General features: G+C 38.4%; 1 protein-coding gene and 1 pseudogene across 5 annotated transcripts in view; both read right to left on the reverse strand.

Moving 5' to 3' along the window:
- LOC141925526 (aldehyde oxidase 2-like) overlaps nucleotides 1–11202 on the reverse strand; it is a 31132-nt pseudogene extending 19930 nt beyond the window's left edge.
- A 2188-nt stretch (nucleotides 11203–13390) lies between these two features.
- Nucleotides 13391–18785, reverse strand: part of LOC141925382 (aldehyde oxidase-like) — a 46131-nt gene continuing 40736 nt past the window's right edge. For 4 of the 5 annotated variants that reach the window (XM_074829515.1, XM_074829516.1, XM_074829514.1 and 1 more), the window contains 3 exons: nucleotides 18190–18378; nucleotides 16562–16729; nucleotides 13391–15514 (listed from right to left, as the gene is read on the reverse strand). In XM_074829515.1, coding sequence (XP_074685616.1) covers nucleotides 15464–15514; nucleotides 16562–16729; nucleotides 18190–18378 — 408 coding nt within the window. In that variant the 3' untranslated portion in view covers nucleotides 13391–15463. The remainder of the gene's footprint in view (nucleotides 15515–16561; nucleotides 16730–18189; nucleotides 18379–18785) is intronic. The other variant, XM_074829517.1, reaches the window with a different exon arrangement.

The raw sequence follows: 18785 nt of genomic DNA on the forward strand, positions 1-18785 counted from the left end.
TCTGCCCATCCCGCAAAGATATTTGCCAGGGTGTCCAAAGCTTACCTTCTTGTGCCAAGTTGAAGACAGATTTGCCAGCTGGTAAGATTGGGTTCAAGTCACAGGTTGATCCTCTGCTCACAATGTATGCTTCTAAAGACTTTAACAAAAAACTAGGTTATTTTTAGGCTTGGCCTTCTTACATGTAACAGGGATCTGTATCATAACCCCATTTTATTCACTTAAAAGACTTGGTGGAAGAACTTATATTTGTTTTGTTCAATCTTAACTGAAGTTCTACATTTGTACTTTTAAATGTTATTTAATTTATTGTTCCCTTCAAAAGTCCTTTCTCATAACATCTCTGTTGAGAGAGACCAGGTTTACTTTTCTGCCCCACACCCCCCCAAGAAATAGCCATTCTCTTAATTAAAGTAAGAAATACAAGGTACTGAGGTAAGGAAATTTTAAAGAAAAATCAGGGACAAGATCAGAGATGCCTAATACATGATGGGTAAACAGTTATGTATTGATAGTCAAGCTAAAGTATGATTGGCTTCAGGATGTACGGTACCTTTCCAGAGAACCCCACCTTTCTTCTTTGCTCAGCCTCTTCCAGTTCTCTGCTCAGCCAGTGAGCAGGGATAGCAGGAGTTTCTCTGGTTACAGTTCTCTGGATATTTGCCTCTGCTAACTAGCACAGGACTCCCAGTTATTTCATACAACTTTTGTGATGGTATTAACTATTCAGTCTTACAAGATATGATCCCAGCATCACCCAGCTTTTCTCCATATATTTGTAAGTAACATTCACACAGATATGTCTGTAATGTTGGCTTATTTACTGTCACTGCTGAATACATACCACCATGCTCCTGATCTGTTCTCCAGCAAGAGTTCTCAGGTGCTGCAAGAAAGCTTGGTACATTTTTGTTTTCTCCTCTGGAAGTTTTGGGTCTGCTTCCATCAAGATGTCTCTGAGCTGGACCAAATAGCAGGCAGCTCCTAATACTACCCTTGAAATCAAATGAGTTTAAACAGTGAAATCATAGTGCCACAATGTAAATACAAAATATAGCTGATAAGGCCTCTAAAGCTTTGCTTTTGTACACAGGTCTCATCAGCAGGATGACAAAGAGAAATTATAGTAAGATGTGTTTTATATTACATGCAATAAGAAATGCAAATACTATTTGCTTATTCAGTGGTGGTTCCCAGTATAAACACATACCTGAAAAATATACATTGCATATTTGCACACACCAATGCACGTCCCTTTTTTGTGCTGCATATCCCCAAAGACATGAACAACAGTTGACTCATTAGGATGAAGGATGACCAAATTGTTAGAAACTTCCAAGACCAAGCCACAAACTCAGAGAAGATTAGTCTTATGCTTTCCTTTCTCCTGCTCTGAGGATTCTGAAAGACTCCATTTGTATGTGATATAAACAGTAAAGCAATGTGGCTGGACTTTGTGGGAAATCAGGATGCCAAAATCTCACTGCATATGTAACAGAATACCAGAAGTGTATTCTCTTAGGGAGGATCACTGCATTCCCATTTGCCGAGTGTCTTGTATCTACTGTACCAGACCCAGACTATTTTCTACAATATGTAAAATATTTTCTAAAATTAAAGTACCTACTTTCCTATTTGTCTGCAAGGACTAATCTTTTCAGAAATATTGTCTCCTTGGGATGGTTGATCAGTACCTGAATTTTTATTTAATCAAAGTGTTTTTCAGATACTTCCTGTCTTACAAGATTAAATATATCCTTTTTTCCCCCTGAGAATACCATATACATTCTTTTCATATTTGACAAGTGCCATGTGGAATCATGATTTCAAAATACGCAAAAGCAGTCACTGAGAAACACCTGTCTTTGCAGACAATGCAATGAACAGACAGACTAGTGGACAAGCCAGAGAACTGTTGCAACTATGGACTGGCCTTCTAGGTAAAAGAGATGCCTGAAACACAAAAAAGGAGCTATGTGTCTGTGGAACCAGTCATAATCACCCTTCCTGCCATAGAAGAATCTGTCACTAATTATTACTGCCTAGATATCCTCACAATTGAATTTCACATGCTTTTTCCAATACTCCAGACATTTAAAGCATATTCACCAGTCAGGTTTAATTTCGAAACACAGACCTTAATGCCTAACCTGTTCAAACCTACTGATAGCTTGAAACACACTCCAATGGGATTTGAAGAAGCTCAGCATAATCAATCAAGGTTCATTCCTCCTGGTAGCTCAGTCTGAACATGTAGAACAGATAATGGCACCTCCTTTCTGGCTGAACAGTTTTTTGAGCCAGCATCAGTTTAGCCAAGATCTTTAATCCAGGTATAGAAGTTGCAAAATATCTATTTAATACTTGCATTCTTAAAGCATGAATCTCTCAAGGGCAGGTCAAGTAGCAGAAAGGCAAATCTGCCTTCCACTTCATGATTTCATAAAGGAGCTTATGCCATACTATGCATGTTCTGCACTGAGAGGCAATCATTATACAAGGAAGTTGTACTCTATGACAAATGCTTGCAAAGCCAGCTGCCTTGCAGCAAATAGCATTCTGTAACGCAGTAACAAATCAAAGAACCATGCCACGCTTTTCCAGAACTCAAATGAACTTTTATGCCTCTGAGGGGGTTGTGTAATAGCAGCAGGACGTGCCAACAAGTATTTGCAAAAGGAGTACAAACAAGGAATTTCACAAGAAGCTGTTGCAACATGAGTGAGGATTAAAGAAACAGCCTGGTCCTGCCTGCTTGGATTCTACTCAGTCTGGTCTGGGTAAATCCTGCACTACCATTTTGACGGCTCTCTTCTCTTGCCTCTCTCTGCAGATCATGGTCACTTTTCACCTCCTCCTTTCAAGTTTCCACTGTCCTTCTGTAGCTCTTCAATAACTACTGCAATAAACCCTCTTCTTTCCTCTTCAAGTCCTTTGCCTTTCCTGTGGACCTGCAGCATTTTCCACGTGTAAGTCCAGTCTCAGGTTGCCAGGGTCTATGTACCAGTTGGAAGGAAACAATGGGTCCTGTGGGCACTTGAATCCAACCGAGAATCACAGGACAGAAAAGATGGAGAAGCTCATTTGGGAACTTTCAAAGAAAATATTATATCCCACAAAAAAGGCCAACTGGTCCAAAATGAAATGGTTCTGAGTAAGGAGTTCTTTTGAGAAAAGCCTGGAAACACAGTTTTGGTTCTGGAGAGGCAAACAATTTCTTTTTTGAAAACATGAGCTCTTTGTAATTGTGAAAACTTATAGATTATCGACATTGAAATGCCTCATTATGCTTGACTAAAACTAGTCTTTACTGTTTATCTGAGGATAGATCTTTCAGTTTAACAAAAGCATCATGTTTTCAACATCTGCAGGAACTCAGTCATGCTTGCATGATAACAAAAGTTGATAAGGCCTACCATTAGTTCAGGAGGAAATATAAAATTCTGTGTTGGATCCACGGATGGGAATTCTTCTGGATTGCAAAGACCTGAATGAATCTGCAAAGAAATTGGGGGAAAAAAAGGAGAATGCACGTTTTCAGAGTAAGTTGCAGTCTTTGTCAATAGATGAGATTCTTTCCTGAGGCGACACTGAGTTTTGACACTTTATAGGTTGAGTTGCATTAAAAATTTATTTTTAATGTTTTGTTCTGTTATACCAATTAACAAACTACTCTAAAGGCAGGAGATTATCATACTAATCAATCTCAAGCCTTTGCTTGAAATACATCAAGCCTCCAGAAAGATCTTGCAGTATTTCCTGGTCATAGCAAATGTGTAGCAGCCACATGGGTGAAATGTCTACTATGGGGAAATGCAGTGCTAGTTGGTATAGTTATGTTCTTTTCATAAACTGTGCCTGTTAAAGAGCTTTCTGACAGAGAGAGTTTGACATGACAACAAACAATGTAGCAGTCCATTTGATCAGAAAGACTTCTTTTCTGCTTAAGGAGAGACTCTCCACCCTTGCATAAGCACCTCAAGAAATGAATGCAGACAGCACACCATAAAAATTAACTTTTTCTACTTGTTTACAGATGCCTTTTTTCTGCTAGGGTCTCTTGTAAGGCTATGCATCTTCTGAACGTTCAGGAGCTTACATGAAAGGAGACTCTGGATATGTCATGTTACCAGCACTGGTTAGTTTTTTTCTGCCTCAATGATTTATTTCAGAATCAAAAGTCTTATCAGATCAGATAGCAACAGGTCTCAAGTATACTGAATAGAAAGAATGACCTAGTCTGAAGTCTCTTATCTCTTCCCCAAATAGTCATTATCTCTGGGCACTCTGAACATACTGTGGCCATGGTAACTATAAGATCTGGCTCTGGATGACCTAGTCTATTGACTGACTCCATTGATGAAATGGCAAAAAACTCAGGGTCTCCCTTGATCTTCACAATAATTAGGCACCAGCTATTTAACTTTGATGAAGGTAGCTATGAGGAATGCAAATCAGTGAAAGCCAAATAAGAGAGCATCCGAAGTGCTGTTTTGTAACTGGCAACTGCTGCATTGCGAGATTCATGCTTCCAACAACCTTGGTAGCAGCTGGCCAACAATTTTCAGTTCTTAAGGGGGCAAAGACAATACACACATGAAGAAACATACACACACATCCAGTTACACTCCTTGGGCCTCTGAGGTTTTTCACTGGCAAAACAAGTTTTCCTCCAATCACCAAAGACATTTTACTTTAGAGGCTCCTTAAAGTTTTACAGTGAGAGCAAATTTATCCAAGGAGTTCAATTTCTCATCATGAAGCAAGATGAAGTCATATTAGGGCACTACGGCCTCTTCTTGCAGGTAGATGAAGACAAAAAATTCTGAGATGCACACAGGGAAGGGATGACCTTTCTGAAAGGTGTATACTGGAGTTCCCATGTGTATCCTTATACATAATAATTGTGGAACCTTTGCCAGAAGGAACACAGATGAGGTGACTTTTAGAATGTGCATATGTAGAGTGAGAATAAAACAATGTGTATTTTGAAGCAATACCAATTTATAAATTACTATAGAACGCAGAAGAATGAGACACTTCTTCCCTGAAGATCTTGAAGCCACTAACACACAGTAATTCTTATGAAGGGCTCTACAAGTACAAATTACATTGCACAGGAATAGCTTTGTTTCATCTTCAGAAATTCAGAGTTGGTGTCTCAAGCACACAGAAACAAGCCATGCTGATGGCTGCAGAACTTCCGTTAAGGGAGTTCAACTTCACATCAAGACCATCTTTTTTTAAGAAAGGTGTCTCTGATCAACTGTTTTCTTCCTCAGAGAACAAAATAGACTTAAATGTTTGATATTGAGATCCACAGTCTCTTTGGAAAATGTCACTAAATAGGTCAAACCTGTCTGCATTCTGACTACACAGCAATGCAGATATGCTTGTGCTACCTTTCTGCAGCACTGAGAGCACAGAGCATGGGGTTCAGTCTGGGCTAAATGCCCAGGACAGAAAAGTATCTGCTGCCATAGTTCAAGAGATAATGAAAAAAAATCTAATGTAACTTACCTGACCTCCTGTAGAAGATGAACACACACATTTCTTCCTGATCCAAGCAACATTGTCCAGTTCCTCTGGGTTGGCAACATGTTGGCTCTCAAAGCAATCATATCCTACTCCATAGAAGCAGTGAGGCAGTTTTGTGATTTATTTGTAAATTAATGATTTGATTCTTCCTGTTCCAAAGCAGATTTGTTCAGTCACTTAAGTTTCTCCAGGAGACTTGTTAAACCATCGGGCCCCTAGGAATGAGCTCCCTTTGGTTGCCCAAGTATCCATAAAGTAAATGGAAAAACCCCAAATTATTTCAGAGGTGCCTGGATCAAGTCCTTGGAACTGACACAAACCATCTTAAGTGCATTGCAAGAGTACATGTAAGCCTAAAGTCGGTGGCAGCTGTAAGTGCCCAGCACATTAAAAAACTAAGAGAGCCAGATTTTCTAAACACTGAACCAAAAAGAATTTCCAAATGAAGCTAGATTCCAGGTAGGTACTTCAAGGAGGCTCAGCCTTTTCAGATACCATCAACTGTCCCAAAATAAGAAAAACATTTGAAAATATTGGCCTACCCTAGCAAAAGGTGTGTAGCTATAATTGGCTTGTATCCTGTGCAATGGCACAAATTACCTGAAATAAACCATATGATAATCAATCATAAGACCAGAACAATGTTTGGGAACTCCAGCATAATTGGGAATGGTCTGGCATCAAACCTGTAGATCTGAAATGCTGAAATTTATGTCCCGACTCCTAAATGGGCAAATTCACATCTGTAAAAATAAGAGGTATTACTTTAATAGTGATTATGATGTATGATTAAAATTATTTTAAAAGCAATTTCTAATAATAATATGAATTATTTTTATGAATGTATTTAAAAAATCAAATTATGAAAAACATCCAGAAGTAAATACTATGATTACTACTACCACTACAGTCTTTGAGTTTTATAATCCAATCAAAAATCTACTGCCACCCATCACTATCATGGTTTTCATATACAATTAATAGCAGTAGTAAAATCTCTACTGGAATTTCTGGCATTTCCCTCACAAAGTCAAAATCTTCTGGTGGGAGAGGTCAATTATTTTGGGAGTTATAGGAGTGTTAGCAAACTTGGAACTAGAAAGCAAGTTGAAGTTGCTTCACTTCTTGTAGTAAACCTTGCTTGAAAAGCAGTCAATATTTCAGTGGGCTAAAATGTCATGTAATCTATTTCCCCTGTAACTGTTGAAATCTGTAGTAGGGACTTCATATTATTGGTAGGTGAGTACTTACACTGCAGACAAAGTAGAACCTACTTTTTCACTGTATTCATTATGACACTGTATTCATATTGCACTATATTGAAGCTGCTGGTGTAGGAGGGCTATGAAAACAGGTTCTAAACATAGGGATTTGCAGAAATATTAAGCCAGTGCTAAATGCCACTGTGTATCCCATTTGAAGTCTCCAGTGTGAACTACTATTTTGTGATTTTGAGATGTCCTTAAACTACCATGGCTATGACAAAATACCGCTTTGGAACATCATCCTCTGCTCTTTGAGTCAAATCATACTTATGACCTTGGCAATCAAACATTTATTCCTTTATTATACTTTTTACAATTTACTGTCTGAATCCTACCATCCAGAGCAGAAATTATGTGCTCCATGGAAGGTTCTGCATGGCTTCTCAGTAAAGCATATATGGACATCACCATTTCAGGGGTGCAGAAGCCACACTGGGGGCCATAGCATTTGGCCAGTCTTTCCTAGAATAAAAGAGAACAACAGGCCTTGAATCCAGGATTCACTGGCTTTCTGAATAGCCATCTTCAGGTATGTCATCTACCAGCTGTAGGCCAGTAGCAGCGTTTTGACTATTCCACTATGACCATTCATAAGGAAAATGCTCAGAGCAATCACCTAATTAAAGAGTAATACTCACTCCAGTTTAGACCCTCATGAGCCTAATTAGTTGATATAGAACAAAATAAGGCCCAAGACTTTCAGTTTAGACATCAGTCATACATTAAATATTTCTAACCATGAAGGACAGAACACAGAACATCTCCTCAACCAGAGCTCCAGCAGAGAACAGTCTCAAGGTCAACATCCTTGGAAAATAATATTGAGAAAAAAAAGAGGATGTTTAGAAAACATTATTAAATCTATGTGGTCAGAATGTGCTTTTCAGTGACAAGCCAGAGTGGAGGAAGTAAAGAGGTGACCTAATCCAAGGGAAATCTCTGGCACACAGGGAAAATGTGTCTAATTTAATACCTGTCAGTCTGGTTGCCACCTGGAGTCACTCATCCCTTATTCCAACATATGCAGTATGTTGTCCTCAATGAGAAGGCCAGATGCCATGCTGGTGACTAAATAAAACTGACTGATGCTCTTTGTTCTCCCCCATCCCCTTCTGAAAGCTGGCATCCTACATAGCATATGGTTGGATAGCCTTGTGTTGTGGAGACTGTAATGTGCTCCCTGCATGGTAGTATGTTAGTGCTCCATAGAGAACCAATCACAACCCATCAACTGCTGTATTAATTCCTAAAAATGCCCGTTCATCTAAAAAGATTAGACAAAATTCAGAGTTTCTAGAATCCCTTCAGAGACTCTACATCGCTCACAGCATCTTCTCAGAGATCCCAACTTCATTACAGGCATAGGTCAGGACAATCTCATTATTTTGCAGCCCTTCACAGTCCAGCTTACTCTCACCTGAATTGGATGAATCCTGTTTTTTATGCTTCCAACCCCTTCCACAGGAGTGACAGCACCATGCAGTGAGGACATGGGGAGAAGGATATGCAAGTGTAAAAATCGTGCACTTGGACTGTGAGAGTATTCATCCTGCTCCTACAGCTGGGACTTAGGCATTAAGTGATAAGCTTTTCTAATTAAAGAAGAGGAAAGTTAAGGTTAAAAAAAAAGCAAAACTAAAACCCAAGCACTACATATTTTGTTGAAAACCAAAGTCTACAGCCAGATGTGATGAAGTCAGCCACAGCATTTCTAATGGAACAAAATTTCAAGAGACAGGGAGAGAAAAAAAGTAGGACTCCTAACCTTGCTGTGGGCAAAACTGTACAATTACAATGTAATGTGTCTTTTGCTGAAGTCCATGGAGATTTTATCAATGACTACATAAAACACCTAGTGAAAACTTAGTAACAGTAACGTATCCTTCAAAGATTGAAGAGGGAGGATCTAAATCTCTGTTACTGTGTGATAATGAGGCCAACCGTGTAATCATCTTTGTAGAGAAATGCTATAGGTAAGGCTTTTAAATATGTACTAGAACTCCCAAAATTCCATCTAAATGGAAAAAAACCTAAATAATTCCCAGTGAATGTCAGTTTTCTCAAAACACTAAATTATTATTTCCAAATATCAGTGCAAGGATGCTGTATCTTCTTGGCAACTGGATCATACGTGGATATCATCACAGTGCAGGCACCACAGCCTCCTACTCCACGGCCATATTTTGTACCTGAGAGACGGACTGCAAAGGAGACCGTTAAAGAAAAAAGAATTGCAACATTTAAAAGTTATTTTTTCTTTATATTCTTCTGAGTCTCCCTTGGTTTATGTGCATGTGAAGAATTGGAGGGATCTTCTGACCAGATAGCTCCAGAAACAAGAAAATGTGTACAAGATAGATAAATAGAGCATGTACAGAGATGAGAAGGGTAAGGACAGAGAGAGAGAAATGAGTGTGAGGCAGACTTCCAATACAGATTTGTTCAGTCTCTACAGTCAGTATCTGGTAAATTCCCAAAAGACTGAAATCAGGACCCTGTAAGAAGGATGGGTTGAACAAACATAGCAATAGGTCTTCTTATTAGCCTTACACTACTTTTCTAAGTCTTACACATAATTAACTGTATCTTGCATTTGCAAAACAGTACCAGCAGATCTCAGTATGTTTCCAGTGCTGCTTCTAGTGCTGAACATCCAAGGAATATAGTAATTTAAAATGGAGAACAATACCCAAGTGCACACACCTAAATTCTGAATGGAAGGACTCCCTCCATTATGTGCCTCAATATAAAGGCTTCACCCTCAAATCACAATCTCCTCCTGGTGTCTCAGTGCCCTGCAGTTCAGTGGAATCTACTATTTTCTTTCATTTTAGCTCCTTTTCAGAATATGTAGTCCTATTACTCTTCCCACTGGGTGTGTCCATTTGCATCCATTTTTCTTAGGTACTAGATGATTTCTTCCATCTGATTTCACCATTCCCACTGGTAATTCCCACTGGTAATATATGACTAATCATATCACACTGCTTGACTGTTAAAGACATGCTAATTATTCCACTGAATGCTTGGACAAGGCACAATGCAAGCTAATAAAAAAGTTGAAGCTAATTACTTTCCACTACTGCCTTTCTCCAGTTAATCCTTAAATTAGTGTTCTTCCAGCATAGAAGGCTCACAACAGCAAAGCTAAACACACTTGTTTAACTTTATAACCTGCATGGCAGCTTCTTTAGCTGAGATAACTGCCACTGAAGTCAATAGAGCCCTGACAGCAGTTAGCAACCTGAAGAGTTTCAAATGACAGAAAATATAGTAGATAATAAAATAAGCTTATGCAAAACTCTTTGAAGGACTAGGGCCTAAGTAATTTATTTACTATGGAAGTAGTTCTGTGTTGATTTCTTTAGTTACTATTTTCATTACAAATGCACTGAAAGTTTTTTCGTTCTTTGGGAAGCTGTAAAGAAGATTTGGGCTGTATTTAGAAGAGTTACACTCAAAACATTACAATGTTATACCCACGTAACTAACACACAGAATGCACATACAGCACTGGATTGCTCTGCTGAGAACAAATACAAGGTGAGTTGTGTTATTTCTACTTATTGTTCTGTTTACATTGGTTTCCAAAGAATAGTGAAATAAATCATCTTAATCCCCAGTTGCAGTAATACACAGAATTATAGAACTCAAAGGCAAAGTTCAAAAAAAGGATATGCTTCTTTCTTAGATAACACAGCAGCAATTCTTCAGGATCTGCCTGCCTCTCTATTACTTATTACTCTATTACTCTTGTCTCAAGAATGTTGCTGTATCATCGGCATGCTTCAACTTGTTGGAGACAAGATAATACAAACAAGTTTGAAAACATTTTTAGGACCCATTGCTGCAGAATGAAAAGAGACTGAACCTCAAGCTTCTCTCAACAGTTCTGCTATACCAGCAGCATGCTCCAATTTACTATGTGTAAGACAGCATGAACTAGTTCAGGAATCTATTTGGAACTGCATAGTGAAATAAGATTTCAGAGTATGCCTTTAAGCACAGTTGTCATGTAATGACAGATAAAACATAACAGACAGAAAGAAATTGAATTACTTTTCCTTAATTCACCTGGTAAAAAAAAAGCCAGTACCCTTTCTCTAGAGTATAAAAATGTTGACCAAACAACTGAAAAATATCTCTAGAAAAATACATAGCAAGGTTTGTTTGTTAACAAAGAAAGCAGGATGCTATAAGGAAGGTCAAAGACAAGAGATGAATAAACTGTTGCTACAGAATAACAGTTCTCCTGAATATGAACAGTAAACACTAAAGCACTACTGTTCAAAAAAAAAACCAAAACCAACCCAACCAAAAAAACCCCAAGCATTAAAAAACTTACCTTCCTGTCATTCACAAAAAAGACAAGCTCATCTGATCATTGGGGGCAAGCCATGCTGTTGCATTAAAGTCTGAAAAATAAAGCTTTACACATCAAGAGAAATTAATTAAATGCTATATGTTCCTAAAGGTCATCTGGGTTTGCTTTGTCCTGCAGAATTTATTTTCAGACTGAGCATCAAATTAAGTAGACAGGGAGGAGCCAGTGTAATGTATGTAATTTCTCAGCAATTAATGCATGTTCAGATGCTAATGCACCAAACTTTCTACTCCTACTCCCCACCCCAACTATTGTCTGATGACCTGAAATAATCTGGAAAGAATTTGAGCCCCTCTAATTCTAACCCTGTAACCTACAAAGATAAGGCACTTAACTGTGAGGTGGACCTTCTGGGTTTGAGCTACAACTGCCAGACCTATTTTTTTTATATTATCCAGTAAATGATGAATTTAGAATATATAGGAATGCCTGAAGCTAGAACCCAGGACATGCAATATTACCCACTTCTAAGGGGTGTCAAATGCTAAGTTGTGGAGCCATGCATCTCGTTTTAGCTTGTCACTGAGCTGAACTATCTATATTTTTTTTACTGCAGAGTGATCAAATTTTAACAAAATCAAGATTAGTACTATACACACATTTAACATTTCCTTCTGGTTATCTCTATGCCATACCGTGACTGCTGTGGGTGCCATTATAAGATGACCATACTCTAGATATACTCTGTTCTTAGAGAAAGAAATCCCAATTCCTGATTTGGGATTCTAGATTCTTACCCATTTCCCTGGATGCGCATGCAGGAAACAAGGTCATTAATCACCAAATGCTTTATTACAGCTGCCTTTTTTTTTTTTTAAAAAGGGGACTTATGTATATGTCTTTCAAAAGTCTCCATTTGTGTGTGTACATGCCTTTTGTTTCACTTACCATTTTTACATTTTACAGCAAAGGTCTCTGTATTTCATTTAGAGTCAGTGTAGTCTTACAGGACAAAGTAGTCAGTCACAGATCTTTTAGAACTCCCCATTAGAAGGAAAGAAAATTATTCTCAGCAGAGACATGCTGCTTCTTTTGTGCTTTAGCCCCTAATGCATGCCTGAGAGCTACCACAATGCAAGCACTGATGTCAGTCAGTAGGTCCTGCAGGCAAAAGCCCTAACGGGTCCTGCCAACTGCAGCACTGCTGTAGTATTCCACATGTGTTGTAGGTACAACGATGCAAGTTCAAAGGCCTGAGAAAAGAAAGAACCAGACCAAATACTACATTTTGGCAGTCCAATACCTAATTTTCAGAGTACTAGGCCTCCAAACCAGAACCTAGTATTTATGTTAGGTGTTTAAACTTACACACACACAGAATGGCAGTGCTGAGGGTGGATAGTTATAGAAACACTTCTTTCATGAAGAAAACAAGTAGAAAGAGTTCTTCTCAACCATCTCCAGTTTGGGTGTTACTGTATGGTGCACATTAATGTGTCAATTGCCATCCAATGTGTCTGTGCTTTTGGAACCCTAACCTTTCTGCTTATCTAGCTCCCTGAGCTGGCACACTTTAAACAATATTAAAAATGTAACAAAAAAACTTCTCTTTAACACCTGTATAGTCTAAGAAAATTTCTTTCACAATATCCCATGTAGCCATAGTGTCATCTGTCAGGATGTTTAATTGCTGATATTTCTAGCTTCCATGCAGTTTTTCAAACACCTAAAAGCCAGGAGACAGCTTAATATGTTTCAGCCCAAAAAGCCCCCAACAACCCATGTTTGCTACATATATAGATTTTACTGAGACAATGAGGCAACAGTGACACTTGTAAAGAGGCAGGGAGGAATCTTTGTTAATAATTGAGAAATACTGACAAGCAGACACATGATCTGCACTGAAGAAAAAAAAGTGTGGGTCTAAAACTTGATGAATCCCTGGAGTGCAAACACCTCAGCACTACAGGTGGGGAGATGTCATGCAATGGCCTGCAAGGGTTGGGCCTCAATTTTCACAAGATTTGACTTGTCTGGAACTAACCAGACCTGTGCTGACACATAGGTACACAGGAGAACAACGGACAATGCACCTTCCCCCTAGTTCAGTACATCTATGTGCTCCCTGCTTCAACATATCCCAGGACTTACCCATGTTTTGGGGCCGTTATTGACAGGTGAGGTTGTGAGCTGTCATTAACAAGTCCATGCCGTGAAACTAAGAAGATGTTTCAAATCAAAAAAACTAATTATAACAGCAGCATTCACATTTAATTTGATTTATTGACTTACAATATATAAAAGCTAAAGTAATATAAAGAAAGCGAAGACAAAGAAGTATAAACCAATAGAGCTTCAGCTGCCCAAGCCACACTTCTAGTGCCACATCAGATGATTTTCTATAACCTGCTTGGCCTCCAGCTGCTATGTTACATCGTCCAGTCCTGTGCTCCACTATGTCTCTGCTGTCTTATGACATCTAAAATGGTCTAGACACATATGTTTAAGCAGCTAAATTTCACCTACTCATGGTGGTTACAGAGACAAACAAATTGAAACAATAAAGATTTTGTACATTAATAGCCAACGCAAAACCAGTTTAAGCTACTAACCTGATTTCTGTCACAGGTACAGTATCAACTCATAAAAGGGATTCAAGGCAAGAAGAGAAAATAATCTGTGGAAAACTGAGGAGCAGTGAAATAATAAGAGCCTGCAGGCTGACATATCAAACAAATTAGACTCATTTATTTTCATTACAAATGGTTCTGGAGCAATCTGACCTGTGAATAACTGGAATAGCAATCACCATGCTCAGCAAGTAATAATTGATGCAGAGGTTCACTGAAAACACACACTGAACGTACAAACTACCTATTTTCTCAGTTCTACTTTCTTATCAAAGAACCTGCTGCAATTTTTCAGGTGCTACTTTGGGTACTTGGGTTTCTGTAGACTCACTAAAAAAGTGAAGTGTTTTCTCTGTGTTAGGATGTATCCCAGATCAAAGCCCCAAATTCAGATACCATGGAGATTTGCATATTTGTGTGTGTTTGCATTCAGAACTGAAATCTCAGCTTTGCACTTCAAGAGGAAGAAAGGCTGAAGCTCTCAGTCAGTCCAATATTGTGGATTCTGATGCTGAAATCTGAATATTGTGGTTGGAGCTTTCATAATATATTAACTTTGATATATTCTATGTAATTTCTTGGTCTCATCTTAGGTTATAAATATAGACATACTTTCAACTTAATAACAACAGGATTTCTGTTACCATTTAATACAGTGCTGCTTTGTATTTTCCTGTTTTCTTCAGCTGCTACTACTTGGGTGTGGTCTAATCCCACTGCACCCGAGGCAGCATCAGATGACTGATATTTACAGATCATCTTTTGATCTCATTATGTTTTTTCAATCTTTTTTATCACAGGAGTGGCCAAGAGTGAGAGAAAGCTCTTTCATGTACTTTCATGGCTCAATATAGTCCTGAGCACAGGATTAAGCACTGCTTAAGATTCCTTTCCAGAGACAGGTTTGTCCAGTCTCCTATTCAAAGCACACAGAACTCCATGTGAGTTTTCCCATTAAGTTCAGAGGCTTTTGCCTTGCTTCATGAGAAAAAAAAAGCTGCCAGTGGAAACTACAACTAAGTGACTGTTTCAACTTTTGGGATAAAATTCATCTCCTATATATGTAGATCAGCCATACCAACTTGCCCGGCATAGCAAAAGAAAATCATAACTCTTGTTTCTTGCATGCTTTTAACACAAAGATGTCTGTACCAAAAGAATCTAAAGCAGCTTTACTACAAATCAGAGCATCACTTCTGATCAAAAAGGGACTGGGTCCAACAAACAAGGTTCTGATTCTTCAACAGACAAAGATCTCTGCACTCACACATCACTGCAAGACTCAAATCTAAATCAGAAAATTAGCTGAAGCCATTAAAAAATCTTTTATCATATGAAGTTGTTAAGTGCAGTAAGTGGCAGTAAGTTATCTAACATACCTTTATACTTCATCCTAACTTTCTTCTCCTGCAGCATTTTAGCTGAGGTGTTCATCAGATCTTTCTTGTTGAATATATATGTTTCAAATGCAGGAGATGTATTCCTAGCAATGAAATGCAGTAATTTAAGTGAAGTACTGTAATGAATATACTGGATGGAGAATGAAGATAAGGATAGAAGATATAATGTGCATATTTTTAGTAGCTGATTCTATTCTGAAAATGATAAAATGATAAAATATATTTATCTGTGTGTTGATTAGTGTGTACTGGGGCAGTAAATCAGTTTTCCATTCCATTGAGGTCTTGTGCACTCTGGTTTGTCATTCACACAGATGTGGTCTGAGGAGTGGAGGAAGCAGATTCATTGTTTGCCATCTAAGAGAACAAACAAGAAATGAAAAGAGTGACTTGTTAATATTATTTGACTGGCAAACTCCCAATATTGCCCTTATCAGGTGCCTCCAAGTCACTCAGCAAGGTGTTCTACAAGGGATACCAACAGAAGATGGTTTGAAGGAAGGTCAGTGATAACTGGGGTCAGGGCCAAACAGGGATGGAGAAGCATGGTCTCTGCACTGGTGGACCTCACCTCCCGCAAGCTCCCGTGATGAGAGTAAGGCCACAAACCTATTGATTTGGGAGCTAATGATGCCTCACCATGACCACAGAAATACTATGGGAGTAATCTGTGAGTGAGCGCTCAAGAGTTTCCATGGCACAGCCTCAGAGGTTCAGGGCACAGTATGGATTTATATGCTGATAAGGACCTTGCTTCACAGATGTTGTAGGCTAAATAAAAACTTACACAGGAAAATAATTGTAATAGCAGTGGGAACATGACTACAGTGAACACCTGCAGAAAGAATATAAGGTATCAGCATTATAAAAAATGTATTGCCTCATTTGTTTTTCTTCTGTATCCTTTTGTTAGCTCTGAGTTATTTTTCTCCCAAAGAGCTACTGGGCATAGCAAGGAGTACCAGAATGAGGTGACAGTGCCAGAGTGCAAGTCATTAGGGGAAAGCACCTAGAAGGAGACTGAAGATGCTTGGAGGCTGATCCATTGCATGTCAGTAAGAGGAGCTATTTAATCCTCTATAGGATTTGACATACAGAAGAAAGGAGGAGGTTTCAGGGAAAGAGGGGATTGTAAAATTTATGTAAATTTCAAATAAAAAGAAAGATTATACAAAAGCAGAGAACTTCCAATACAATGCTTGAATGGCATTTGTTGGAGTAACTTGTGTGAGTGAGACCTCCTAACAGACATTTCACTTACAAGGAGCCATATGATATTGCTGTATATGAAGCATGACCAATTGGAGACATCATTAGGCACCCCACTGTTCAAAGGTGCCCAAAGCAGTATGCACTTCTACCCAGAGAAACTTAAACAGACCCTTCCTCCCAACTTCCTATTACCATGTCAGTAAAGTCATCTGCGCAGCTTGCCCGTATTTGTTCAGCGGTCAAAGGGCTGTTCAGTGCAAAGGTCTTTTTCAGTCCTCTTTCATTCCTCACTCTAGTTACTGCATCTCTCAAAGCGAAGAACACAGAGCATCCCAAGAAGAGTCCTGCCTCACCTATCCCCTGAAAAACAACAAAAAAAAAGTCAAATAGATGTAGATTTTGAGCAAATGAGAGGAGTACCTGCCATATCAATATCAACTAAAAAGCTTAAAAGTCAGTGACTCAAAAAGTGTTTAGTCCTTCACAGTAAGGAAATTTATTTTAGATTTAGTGGAAGCAAGCTTAGCTCACACCAAGTCTTCTGATGGTAGCTGCTTTCAGGGAGCTAAAAAGGTTTGATTTCAAATAGTTGCTATTAATTTTAGAATCTTGTTGGCTCATTCCTAAACTGAAATTTAGAATAACTGGATAAAATAATAACTAGATAAAATTACAACAATCCAAACCCCAGCACAGATACAACTAAGAAACAAAGCCCGAAGTCATGATAGTTCACTGCGGACAAACACCACTGACCTCAGTGGCCTTGACATATTCTCGCTGGTTCTGACATAAGATTCACATTTTCTCAAAGACAGGTAAAATCCACCCTTATTCCATAGTCCCCTCAGTGCTGTGTTATTGAACATTTCAATCTGGGCTGGACTGGGACATTGCAATTGAACCTTACTTATCTTCTTGCTAAAATCTGAGAACCAAATGTCTTCCCCAAACATGCTGCACAAAGACAGAATCACACCTTCTTACACTGAATTTCAAGGTTAATTATAGGAGATAAGTTCACAGAAAAGGATAAAAGCTCTGTTTGAAGAGGGATATTAGTATCAGCTCTCTAGATCAGCTCCCAGTCAACTATGTAACTACTTCACCTAGATGATATTTTTTTTCAAACAAATACTTTTCTAATTATGTATTACTGAGATAGCTTTAAATAATTTTAAAGGGCCTATTGGTTCTTTAATATCTTCCACCATAAAATCTGCTTTTTTGTCCCATTATGCTGTTTTATTTTACTGTATTCTAAGGGCATACCTAATACTTGAAACAGTTAAAAATTTGCAGAATTATCTTCATCTTGATTTACCATTACTGCTTATATGTAACTGGCCAGAATATTTGCTGGTATAAATTGAAGCAATGATTATATCAACTGAATACCAATCTCTTATATAAATACATACATACAGTCCTATTTCTTACTGCATAACACACATAAGTAAGCTGCACACTCTCATTGTCATTATGATATCTTCATCAATTTCTTTGGTATTTTTACTCTAACTCTTCTGTTTATCACCACATTTTAAAAGCATGGTTTTAAATTCAGCTTGCAGCTTCTGTGTATGGTCTGTTAATGAAACCCTAAACTTACTACTTGCCAACCATGAAGGATATGCAGCAATATCTCGCATTATGTCTTTTCGTATTAGCTTCCCTGATGTCATAAATAAAACAATTTTATGGAAACTTGTTTGAAATGCTAAAGAGGAGGAACTGAAAACTTATATACGTTTTATATCAGAGTAATTTCTCTGTTTGTCCTGGGGTCTAAGAATTGGGCCCTGTGATGGCTTGCTTACCTTGGATGCATAGATGGCATATGGATTTTGGGAAGATGAGAGCAGGGAAACACTAAACTGTTCTGGAATATCACAAACAGCAGGGATCTTATACTGATCTGGACCTCGAGTATAGAGGACTCCTTCTGGAGAGTACTTTAACTCCTCCATTGTGTACAGGCCAATGCCTTGAACAAAGGCACCTTCAATCTTTAAATAAGAAAAGAAACAGCATTTATGTTCTCATGTTTGATAAAATGGGTAAAACTTTGGCAAGAACTGATTTGTATCACTAGCTGTTAGAAAACCGTTTTCTTTCCTGTATACTTGACGGGATTCTTCAACATTCTGGGGCTATGGTGCTGGGAAAAGCTTTCACACTGCTCTCTCATACCACACAGAGACAAATGCTTTCATGATGAAGTGGTGAGATCTGTGGACCAGTCTGCAATGAATAAAGGTGTTTCCCTGCTATCAAGTGGGGAAGGCAGGTCAAACAACAGAATTTGGACACTAGATCACAAACAGGATTTAAGTCCAGCAGACCGTGGGCATATATACATACAGGAAGTACTACAGGTTGACACCATGGGTAAGATTCAAGCTTCATTGACACC

The sequence above is a fragment of the Strix aluco genome, chromosome 6 (assembly GCF_031877795.1).
Source record: "Strix aluco isolate bStrAlu1 chromosome 6, bStrAlu1.hap1, whole genome shotgun sequence".
NCBI classification, from domain to species: Eukaryota; Metazoa; Chordata; class Aves; order Strigiformes; family Strigidae; genus Strix; species Strix aluco.